At 40.1% G+C, this 12,714-nt stretch overlaps 1 protein-coding gene across 1 annotated transcript in view; it reads right to left on the bottom strand.

The window, feature by feature from the left end:
• Positions 1-212: 212 nt before the first annotated feature.
• Positions 213-12,714, bottom strand: part of slc6a4b (solute carrier family 6 member 4b) — a 73,997-nt gene continuing 61,495 nt past the window's right edge. The window contains exons 12-13 of the mRNA XM_073065838.1: positions 7,314-7,481; positions 213-3,315 (exon numbers count right to left, since the gene is read on the bottom strand). Coding sequence (XP_072921939.1) covers positions 3,235-3,315; positions 7,314-7,481 — 249 coding nt within the window. The 3' untranslated portion in view covers positions 213-3,234. The remainder of the gene's footprint in view (positions 3,316-7,313; positions 7,482-12,714) is intronic.

Raw genomic sequence — 12,714 nt, 5'->3', positions numbered from 1 at the left:
GGATCCCTTTCAAGTAAAATATCATTCTAACTTAGAAATATAGAGGTACCTTAACTGCAAAGTCTGCAGAATTTAAGAAGTCAGTTTGCCTGCATTAGCTCAGTGAGTATTAGTGATGAGCAACAAGTAATGGCCAAATCCCATGTATCCTATTGAGAGGCTCACAGCTTGTTCACAAAATAATCTGAACCCACTTCAAATGTTGTCTATTGGAGACCTTTATAAAACATATTTATCAAAAACCACACTCAAGGCGGGTGTATTCAAATTACACTTTACATATAAAACACAAGGCTGTTGGAGGTTCACCTATATCTTACAACAGTGAGATATAACCAATTGTCACTACATTTTATTCTGTACTTTGGAATGTTGACAACAAGGGGAATGATAAGGTTTAACCAGATACAATCTTCAAAGTTACAAACATTATATCTGTTATCTTACAAAATCGTAGTTAAAAATAATCACAACCTTCGATGTTTCTTTAAGAACTTATTTGCAAAAAAACAGCATCTTACTTGTGTTAGTCTGTACAAACATGCACAAATACAATGTTTTGAACTTCGTAACTGTTTAGAGACTTTAAAATCATAAAATAAGGTACTTTGAACTCATTCAAATCAACAAGTTATATTCACTATATCCTTATTCCCCTTATTATTTGGATGTATTCGCAGTGGCTGTTAAAATGGGACTTCATGCTCACGTAGAGATGAGCACAACTTTACAATACCGGTGACAGTACCGCGCGCGGTTTGTACATTCTCCCCGTGACTGCATGGGTTTCCTCTGGGTGCTCCTGTTCCCTCACACAGTCCAAAGACCTACCATTTAATAGGTTAATTGGTCATTGTAACTTGTCCCATGATTAGATTAGGGTTAAATCGAGGTTGCTGGCCGGCATGGTTCAAAGGGCCAGGAATCTGTTCCACGCTGTATCTCAGTAAATAAATAATAGGTCATTTGTAGATTAAATATTTTAACTTTTATTATTCCTTCTTTCAGAACTTTTATTGGGTTCATTGATGCAGCATCTTACCCAAGTAGCTGTGTTTCACATCCGAATCAAAACAGGAACAATTTGATAACTAATTTATTTGGGAGCAAAATGCAAGAAACAAATCCTGAGGTTGTCTGATGTAATATCATTGTCCAACCACCAGGTGACAGTACTGTACTTTAAACCCACATTTTGAGGGCACTTGGCTCGGCTGTGGGTTTGAACTTTGGGGTCTGACGGGTTTTGGGGTCTGACTTCAACTTGCATTTCAGATTTCTCACTCAAGTTCTCTATGTGTGATTTGGGATTAGGAAGGAATGAAAAAGGCGGAAGGAAAATATAAGACAAAAGGACGTGGAAAGGATGTTTCCAACAGTGGGAGAGTCTAGGACCAGAAGGCAGAGCCTCAAAATAAAAGAACCCCCCCTTTAGAACAGAGGAATGTCTTTAGCCAAAGGACATAGAAAATAGAATAGTACAGAATGGTGAAACTGGAATTTATATTTAAAGTGGGGACTAATAGGTTATTGATTTGTCAAAGGTTACTGGGAAAAGGCAGGAGAATGGGGTTGAGAGAGAAAATAAATCAGCCATGATCGAATGCCGGTGGACTGAATAGCCAAAGTTTGCTCCTATTTCTTATGATCTAAAAGGAATAAGGATTTAAGGTTGGTAGAAGTTACAATAGAAAGAGCGAAATATCATTGGGAGAATAGGACAGTCTAGAAACAGACCTTAGCTCTCGTTTTATTCAATACATTTCACACAATTCTTCTTGGAAACTTATCTTGGGGTTTTCTTGTGTGGGTGCATTTATGTTTATAGTGTCAAAGCTTTCAGTCTCACGTGTCACAGTCAAGGGTGATTTGGTCTTCATTTGAGAACAAATTGTGTCCTTTGCTAATGGCTAGTGAATAGCCCATGAAGAGGTGGTGAAGTTTGGGTAGGGAAGAAGACTTCATCACCCTAGCTGAAATCAGTTAACCCACTACAGTTCAGGGATTGAATTTGGTATCTTCCTAGTTTCAATGGATCTATGTAACAAACTGAATGACTGAATCTTTTGAGAAGTTATCAGGGACCCCCACCACCCAGGTCATCCTCTTTTCTCACTGCTGCCATCAGGAAGAAGGTACAGGAGCCTCAAGACCCACACCACCAGGTTCAGGAACAGTTATTACTCCTCAACCATCAGGGTCTTGAACCAAAGGCAATAACTTCACTTGTCCCATTATTGAAATGTCCCTACAAACTTACTTTCAAGGACTCTTCATCTCATGTTCTCGATATTTATTGCTTATTTATTTATTATTATTTCTTCCTTTTAGTATTTGCACAGTTTTTTTGTCTTTGAACACTGGTTGAACATGGTTATTAGTATATGGATTTATTGAGTAGGCCCACAAGGAAACTAATTCTCAGGATTGTATATGGTTACATATATGTACTTTGCTAATAAATTTACACTGAACATTAAACACATTTTGAATTACTTCACTATATGCATCTGACAGTTTGGATCTGCAAGAGGTTGTCTTCAGTTGACAACACCAAATCAATGGCCCCTGGTGCATTAATGTCAAATCTAAATATTGTCAACTGAAAGACTTGTGTTGAATCCAAGTTATAAAGCATCTGTGAGCTTTACATTGATATTCGAAAATGAAACAAAGGAGAAAACACCAGCTGTCTGCTGAACTCACAGTCATCTGCCTTCCCTGCAAGCTCAGGACCAGTTCAGGTACTCCTTTCAGATAAACCGTTTACGAGGAAAAAAAACTTAGTGTTATTTGTATTGGAAGGTTTTGTTACTAAAAGCACTTCTACAGTATAACATGGTCTTTAAATTCTGTAATATTCAAATCTCTAGAGGAAGGATACTCTGATTTTAAAAAAGCTCAAGTGGCAAAAGCTATCTTAAATTTTGAACACTTGGTTACAAGTGAAAATTTTTCATGACACTTTCAGTTGAAATAGCAAAATATTCTTTTTTGCACCACGAAAATAACAAAGGGACGAGGTGAAAGGTCATGCTGTGTGAATTACTGGTAATGCATTCTTTTCTGAACCTTCTCCAGATTTCCGCGATCCACTTTATACTTTTGTTCTTACCGGAACTGGAGCGTTAACTGTAGTAACACTATTTTCCAAATCCCACAAGTCCTGTAATGGACTTTTAAACATTTCCATACAAATCCTAACACTAAGCTTTGATATATGTGTACAGGGAATTATGGAATGGTATTCATACAGAGGGAGTCAGGCTTCTGGTCTTTGACTGTCTTCTCTGGACGAATGCAGACTGCGAGGCGCTGTGTAGAGAAAATAATATTTAACTTATGATAAAAGTGGTAAAGTATCTAGAAGGTTTGCTTCTTTAGGTTAATATTAGAACCTTGTACAGAACAATGGATCATACAGTGCAAGTAGCTGACATTGGTAATAGGGATAGAGTTTCAGTGGAATAAGTAATTTTGGAAACGGGAGTAAATGTAAAATAATTTCCCTGTGGGCTATGAAAGCCATGTTTTTGGCTTGAAAATCTTCTACAATCTAGGGCAGGGCTGGTGAACATTTTTAAGAGCATGTGCCTAAATTGGCTATTCATTATGGTTCATTCATTATGTGCCGTGCCATGTTGTGTTGGTGATCGTGGTCCTTCCATGACCATGATTGTTCTTGGCAAGTTTTTCTACAGAAGTGGTTTGCCATTGCCTTCTTCTGGGCAGTGTCTTTACAAAATGGGTGACCCCAGCCATTATCAATACTCTTCAGAGACTGTCTGCCTGGTGTCAGGTATTGCATAACCAGCACCACCTGTCCTTACAACCATCCACCATCTGCCCGATGGCTTCACGTGACCCTGATCGGGGGGAAGGCTAAGCAGGTGCTTCACCTTGCCCAAGGATGACCTGCAGGCCAGTGGAGGGAAGGAGCACCTAGCATTTCCTTTGGGCCAGATGTATCTCCACCCCACCACCCTAAAAATCCTCTCATGTAGCAATGTAGTTTTGAACAGAGATTATAATTGATCAATGAATTAGTGACAATAATTATGGACTTTTTAAGGAAAAAAGATGTTTTCATTGTTTACTATTAATAAAAGTATAACAGAGACAGATTGAAATAAATTAGCCATTTAAGATCTGTTCAAAATTATTAATATTAATCTTTTTAAAATAAGTGTAAAATCATTTCTAAATAGTATTGTCACCGTGTGAGTTGGGGTGGAGATATGTCTCTACCCAAGGGGATGTAAAGTGTTCTTTCCCTCCGCTAGCGTGCAGATCACCCCTGGGCAATGTGTAGCACCTGCTTTGCCCCCATCCCCTCCCCACCGATCAGGGTCACATGAAGCCATGGGAGCAGGTAGTGGATGGTCATATGAGCAGCTGCTCGTATCACAGGTTCTGGTTATGTGACCACTGACACCAGGCAGACAGTCTCTGAAGAGTATTGATAATGGCTGAGGTCACCCATCTTGTAAAGACACTGCCCAGAAGAAGACAATGGCAAACCACTTCCGTAGAAAAATTTGCCAAGAACAATCATGGTCATGGAAAGACCATGATCACCTACGTCATACGACACGGCACATAACGAATGAATGATTTGTTATTGTTACTGTTTACTGTCCAAATACTGATGTGTACACCAGGTCTGTGAGGATTTCAAAACATATCATCCAAGGTCATGTATTCTTGTAAACATCTAGCTGCTGCCTGGGCAGCGTGAGGCATTTCCTGCAAAAGCATCTCACTCTTGGGTTCTACAAAATCACTCACTGCTTCATCTGGCAGTAAAGGCAATCATTATGTATCTTTTAATTATAATAGGGGGTTTAAAGAACTGAGGGCAACACTGCATGCCATGTGCCAACAAAATGTGTGCACATTGGGCACATATTCCATAGGATATTTGTGTTGTCTCTGTACATTTCCAATAGGAAAAGCTTGTGTGCAATAGAATAGAGTGAGGGGTAGAGTTTAAAGGTGAGTGGGGGGGGGGGCTGAGAGAGAGAAGCACAAGGTGATAAGGTGAATCTGGAAGTGAAGTAAAGAGCTGGGAAGTTGATTGGTGAAAGAGATACAGAGCTGGAGAAGGGGAGTCTGATAGAAGAGGACAGAGGGCCATGGAAGAAAGAAAAGGGGTTGGAGCACCAGAGCGTGGCAATAGACAGGCAAGGGATAAAACGAGAGAGGGAAATGGGAATGGGGAATGGTGAAGGGGGGCATTACCGGAAGTTTGAGAAGTCCATGTTCATGCCATCAGGTTGGAGGCTACTCAGATGGAATATAAGGTGTTGCTCCTCCAACCTGAGTGTGGCCTCAGTAGAGAAGGACTGACATGTCAGAATGGGAATGGGAAGTGGAGTTAAAATGGGTGGCCTCTGGGAAATCCTGCTTTTTTTGGTGGACAGAGCGTAGGTGCTCAGCAAAGCGGTCTCCCAATCTACTTTGGGTCTCACCGATATACAGGAGGCCACACCAGGAGCACTAGACACAGTATATGACCCCAACAGACTCACAGGTGAAGTGTCACTTCATCTGGAAGGACTGTTTGGGGCCCTGAATGGTAGTGAGGGAGGAGGTTCAAGGATAAGTGCCAGGAGGGAGATCAGTGAGTGGGGAGGGACAAATGGACAAGGGAATCACGTAGGGAGCGATCCCTGTGGACAGCAGTAAGTTGGCGGGAGGGGTAAGACATGTTTGGTTGTTGAATCCCGTTGGAGATGGTGGAAGTTACAGAGAGCAATGCGCTGGACACGGAGGCTGATGGGATGGTAGGTGAGGACAAGAGGAACCCTATCCCTGGTGTGGTGGAGGGAGGCTGGGGTGAGGGCTGATGTGCGCAAAGTGAAAGAGATGCAGGTGAGGGCAGCATTGATGGTGGAGGAAGGGAAGCCCCCGTTTTTTTTGAAGGAGGAGAACAGCTGGAATGAAAAGCCTCATCCTGAGAGCAGATGTGGTGGAGACGGAGGAATTGAGAGAATGGGATGGCATTTTTACAAGTGGTAGGTTGGAAAGAGGTATAGTCCAGGTAGCTGTGAGAGTCAGTTGGTTTATAATAGACATAAGTAGATAAGCCATCTCCAGAGACAGAGAGATCAAGAAAGGGGAGGGAGGTGTCAGAAATGGACCAGTTAAATTTGAGGGCAGGATGAGAGTTGGAGGCAAAGTTGATGAAGTCGACGAGTTCAGCATGGGTACAGGAAGCAGCACCAATGCGGTCATCAATGTAATGAAGGAAAAGTAGGGGAAACTTTAAATTTTGTTTATTTATGAAGAGTATAGGAGCTTAAATCAAATAAATATCTTACTTTAACACATATGATGTATTTCATATACAGAGACATTTTAAGTTACTCAAATGGGAGAAATAGTGGAAATTCTGATCAGCTTCTATAGTCTGCACATTGCATTGTAAATATTATATACATAGTATCACACATATTCTATATACATACTATTTCCTCTGCAGTAGAGCAGAGAATATATTTGATTGAAAATCCTCGCACTAATAAAGAGCACAGAAGCAGTATGAGTAATTGTGAATTTATGAATGATTGACTCTAAGATTAGTTAGGTTGGCTTGTGTGCACCAGATAAGACCGATCGAAGAAAGTTCAATGATGTTCAGGTCCAGGGGGAGAAAGGAACATAGAAGTCTCAGTTTTATCAATCTGAACAAGGTGAACTTGGAGTTTGTGCATTTTGCTCACTTTGAGAGAACGGTGATAAGGACTTTCAGGAGCTTGTTGTTGAAAGAATACAGAGAAAATTGACAACGATGTTTCTGGGTCTAGGCGTCCTGAGTTATAAGGAAAGATCAAATAGAATTGGACTTTATTCCTTGGAATGTAGAAGATTGAGAGGAGATTTGATAGAGGTATATAAAATTATGTATTATAGGAGAGTAAATGCAGGCAGGCTTCTTCCACTGAGGCTGGGTAGGAGTACAACTAGAGGTCATGAGATAAGGGTGAAAGGTGAAAAGTTTAAGGGAAGCATGAGGTTAAAATGCTTTACGCAGAGGGTCATGAGAGTGTGGAACGAGCTACCAGTGCAAGTGGTGCATGTGAGCTCAATTTCAATGTTTAAGAGATGTTTGGATAAGCACATGGATGGTAGGGGTATGGAGGATTAATGTCCTGATAGAGGTCAATGGGAGTTTAAATGGCTCAGCATGGACTAGATGGGCAGAAGAGCCAGTTTCTGTGCTGTACTTTTCTATGACCCTATGACTATATTTGCCTCAGTATAAAGAAAGAGCAGCAAGTGAGTTAGAAGCTTATGTTTGATATTCTTACCTGCTTAAGAGATCCCGGTGTCCACACCAGTTTATACACCATGTATATTGGGATCCATATAAAGGATGAAGCTCCAATCAGATAACCCACTGTTATACTCCAGTTCGGATAATCATAGCCAAATAGACTGAGAGGGGGCTGGTACACAATTGAGCTCACTGTGATGAACTGAAATCAGATAGAAAATGGATGTGGTAGATCCAAATTATTTCAATAAATACATGTCAATAGCAAGGTGCTTAGGGTTTTCTTGTTTTACTGCTTTATAGATCTTTTTAAGCAACTTCTCTTTCAGACAAAGAACATCATCTGCTGTTCCTAACCTGCCAGCAATTGCTCTTTCAAATGGACTCTCCTGTGGAGTGACCCTTTGTGGATATATTGGAGTTGGACGCTGGACAATAAATACTGGAGTGGAGTTAAAGCTTTACTTGCTGCTCAAAATGAGGTAATGCATGGATGAGTTCCCTACCTGAACTTCTCTAACATTGAATTTATGTATAAAACTGACCACCATGTACGAGTAATGCATCACAACCTTGCTATTACTGCCTAGCTGTCTAGAATGATTTTTGAACAGTCTGGTGTGATCTGCTGTCTCATCTTTCCCTCAAATCTGTGCGGAGTTGCTGACCATTTTCTTGATTTCTTTGAGACTTTGATTATAAACAATACTATAGTTGACTTAGAAAATCAATTTAATAGGAAGCACATCAATAACTTAAATATGAAAAAAAAGAAATTTGATTTTCAAAATTGTTTATTCATTCTCTGTGAGGTTTTGCATGTGTCTCCAAGCCCAGTATCCATACCCTGGTTTCTGACTTTGCAATAAATAGATCCTTCAGAAAGGTGGAAAGAAAGGGTTTTCTTCCTTTATAGGAAGTACAGTGCATCCCTGTTAATTGTGACACCTCCAGGACCAGGACATTTGGCCCAATTGACTCTCTGTCCCAATTAGCTGAAGTTTCATGAAAATAATTTAAAAAGTAAAAAAAGACAAACTACCATTTAACTGAGTAACAAGTTATGTATTTAAATAAAATACGGAACAAATTAGAATACTATTGACACTACTACAGAACTATAAAAGTATATATTAGTTCCTAATATAGTTATTGACGGAGGAATTCAGTGTATGTTGCTGTGTTGACTGTAAAATGAACAAAATCAGTGCAAACACCTTGTGTAGATAATGGACTGCCTTCATACAATGCTATCAATGATTGCGTCCTCCAAATCTTCATTTTCATTTTAACATTCAAAATGATTTTTGATACCTTCAAATTCTTTGTAGTTCGCAACCTGTTGAAGTAGTGAAATTGTTTTCATTTTCACTCCCAGCAGTGTCTATCATCTCCATGACTTAAGATATAGGAGCAAAGTTTCCAAGTTTGAATGCTTGAAACCACAGTGAGCAAAACAGTTGTGGAAAACTGTTTTTTCTCGCCAACTATCAGTGTCAAAAATCACTGACTTTTGAACACAAGCACATGCAATTGACACTGTTTAATAACTGTTTGCTCTGGACAGTGTCATATCTAACAGCCACACAAGTGCACATGTCTGACGCTAGTTAGAAACTGTTCCGCAACAGTTTTCTGCCCCAATTAAGCGGCACAGTGTCCCAAATAAACAAAGTGAATCCGGGCTATTTTCCCAATAAATTTTTGTTCTTTAAGAGTTGGCCCAAACAAGCAGCTGTCCTGATTAACCAATGGCCCAATTAACCAGAATCCTATATATACACACATACATACAGTGCCTAAAGAAAGTATTCACCACCCTTGGAAGTTTTCACATTTTATTGTTTTACACCATTAAATCACAGTGGATTTAATTTGGCTTTTTTGACACTGATCAACAGAAAAAGACATTTTCGTGTCAAAAGTAAAAACAGATCTCTACAAAGTGATCTAAATTAATTACAAATATAAAATACAAAATAATTGATTGCATAATTTGCCCTCGTCAAGTCAATATTTAGTAGATGCACCTTTGGCAGCAATTAAAGCCTTGAACCTGTGTGGATAGGTCTCTATCAGCTTTGTACATCTGGACACTGCAATTTCCCCCCATTCTTCTTTACAAAGATGCCCAGCCTCTGTCAGATTGCATGGGGATCATGAGTGAACAGCCCTTTTCAAGTCCAGCCACAAATTCTCAAATGGATTGAGGTCTGGACTTGGCCATTCCAGGACACTAACTTTGTTGTTTTTAAGCCATTCCTGTGTAGCTTTGGCTTTATGCTTGGGGTTATTGTCTTGCTGGAAAACAAGTCTTCTCCCAAGTCACAGTTCTCTTGCAGACTGCATTAGGTTTTCCTTCAGGATTCCCTGTATTTTGCTCCATTCATTTTACCCTCTACCTTCACAAGCCTTCCAGGGCCTGCTGCAGTGAAGCATCCCCACAACATGATGCAGTCACCACCATGCTTCATGGTAGGGATGGTGTGTTTTTGATGATGTGCAGTGTTTGGCTTATGCCAAATATAGTATTTAGTCTGATAGCCAAAAAGCTCAATTTTTGTTTAATCAGATCAAAGAACCTTCTTCCAGCTGACTTCAGAGTTTCCCACGCAAACTCTAGCTGAGATTTCATGTGAGTTCTTTTCATGTGGCTTTCTCTTTGCCACTCTCCCATAAAGCTGTGGTTGGTGAAGCACCGGGCAACAGTTATTGTATGTGCAGTCTCTCCCATGTCAGCCGATGAATCTTGTAACTCCTCCAGAGTTGTCGTAGGTCTCTTGGTGGCCTCCTCAGTAGTCCCCTACTTGCACGGTCACTCAGTTTTTGAGGACGACCAGCTCTAGGCAGATCTACAGCCGTGACATATTCTTTCCATTTCTTGATGATTGACAAGGGATATTCAGTGACTTGGAAATTTCTTGTATCCATCTCCTGACTTGTGCTTTTCAATAACCTTTTTATAGAGTTGCCTGGAGTGCTCTTTTGTCTTCATGGTGTAGTTTTTGCCAGGATACTAATTCACCAGCAGCTGGACCTTCCAAATACAGGTGTATTTTTACTACAATCAATTGAAACACCTCAACTGCACACAGGTCTCCATTGAACTAGTTACGTGACTTCCAAAACCAATTGGCTGCACCAGTAATGATATGGTATCATCATTTTAAAGGCGGGGATGGATACTTATGCAATCAATTATTTTGTGTTTTATATTTGTAACTAATTTAGATCACTTTGTAGAGATCTGTTTTCACTTTGACACAAAAAAGTCTTTTTCTGTTGATCAGTGTCGAAAAAGCCAAATTAAATCGACTGTGATTCAATGTATTGTAATTTATTGTAAAACAATAAAACATAAAAACTCCCGGGGGGGGGGGGGTTGATACTTTTTTTTTATAGGCACTGTATATAATATAGTAGTGGTTTCTAGTAGTTATGTATCTGCAGAATATACCTGGACCTGGTTTAGAGGGCATGTACAGTCATGAGAGGCTGGATAAACTTGGGTTGTTTACTTTGGGGCGGTGGAGGCTGAGGGGAGATCTGACAGTGGTTCATAAGATTATGAGAGGCAGGATAGAGTAGACAGGGAAAACCTGTTTCCCAGGGTAAAAATGTCTAATACCAGACAGCAGGCATTAAAGATGAGAGGGGGTAGGTTCAAAGGGGATATTATGGGTAAGTATTTTTACTCAGAGAGAGGTGGATGCCTGATATGGTGGTAGAGGCAAATACATTAGAGACTTTTTAGAGACATTGAGATAGGCACGTGAATGTGAGGAAGATGGAGGGATATGGGCATTGTGCAGGTAGGAGGGATTAGTATTGGGGGGTTTGATTCACTTTTAAACTGGTTTGGCACAACTTTGTGGGCTGAAGGGCCTGTTCCTGTGCTGTATTGTTTATGTTTGTAATGCCCTGGGAAAGGTTTCACTGCTGATGTTATGGTTTCTGTGTAGCAGCGGTGTTTGGGTTGTGACTAGAGATAACAGGGGCTTTGGAACGTGTGCCGTTGTGAGGAGGATGTTTTTCTTTCTTGTGTGCCCGAGAGCGAGGAATTTGCGGGCTTTTGTTGGCGGAAGATGGAGAGAGAAGATGCCAGAATGGAGAGATTGTAGATCACAGGACTGAGTGGATGAGAATGGGGTTGAGAGTTGGGGGGAAATCAATGAAGAATGAACAGACAGGAAAACCATGAGCTCCAATGTGCACTTTAGACTGATTCATTAAAATGGGTCTTTTTTTGTTTCTTTTACTAACCCAATAGTCAAATAAAGAATTATAAAACTAAATTGTTTGATTGCGTATTGTGTACTGTTTGTTATTTCGTGGTACTGATTTGTAACGGGAAAACATCACGCAGCATCCACACAAACGAGATTTCACAAGTTTGGCGGGCCAGTGAGGGTCTTCCCCTCTAACGCCACCAGCCAAACTTAGGGTTACATGTTAAATTACCATGCTTTGAATAGCAGTGTCATGTTGTGTGCCTACTTTGTAACAATTTAACAATGATACTGACTGAAACCAGCGGTATTGGCTTTTCAAGTAAGATTCTCTCTTGACTTAATATACTGTAACCTTAGATATTTAAAATTGGTAATAGCCCAAAGTACTGGAGGAGAAAATGAACAGTCAACGTTTCAGGTGAAGACCCTTCATCATGAGTCTTGTAACATTAATTGTTCATTTTCATCAATAGGTGATGCCTGACCCGCTAAATTCCTCCAGCATTTTGAGCGTCACTCCAGATTTCCAGAATCCGCAGTTCTCTTGTATCTCTAGGATAAAACTATATTGATGGACCTTGCTGTTATAATTTGTAACTCCAAAACACAAAACTAATTGAAAGCTAATCACAAAGTCAGGAATGCATGTCTAGTTTCATTCTTACTTCTAACAAGACACACGTGTATAATGTGGTGTTGTGCTGTCTTATGCCATTCACATACTATTAATTATAACCCATAATGAATCATTTAAACAAAAAATGCTTAATCAAACAGTATATTTACAATATTATTAAAATATTAAATACACAACACTCCTCCCTACAAACTCCAACTCAATATAGAATGTATCTCAATTCAAATATGTAAGATATTGTTTTGTATTAGTGTGCGTATGTGTGTGTGTACACACAAATACACAGACACGCGTGCACACACACATGCAGTACACTACATAATACAAGGATTATATACAAATATCCACAGCATGGTAAATTTTACATCGTCCCATTCAGGCTTAAAGATTTAATTGCTGTGGAGGATTTCTTACTTTTGTGTGGTTACGCCTTGCCTGATTGGGGGGGGAGGGGTCACTGCTTGGCAGGTGAGACTCATGGCTGTGAAACAACCTCAGGTTCCACGGCCTCCTCCATGGTGGTTGCAGAAGTTGACTCTGGGACTGCAGGATGTGGTTCTGACAGC

The sequence above is a fragment of the Hemitrygon akajei genome, chromosome 14 (assembly GCF_048418815.1).
Source record: "Hemitrygon akajei chromosome 14, sHemAka1.3, whole genome shotgun sequence".
NCBI lineage: Eukaryota > Metazoa > Chordata > Chondrichthyes > Myliobatiformes > Dasyatidae > Hemitrygon > Hemitrygon akajei.
The sequence above is the reverse complement of the archived record's forward strand: the minus strand, read 5'-3'. Positions and strand labels throughout refer to the sequence as shown.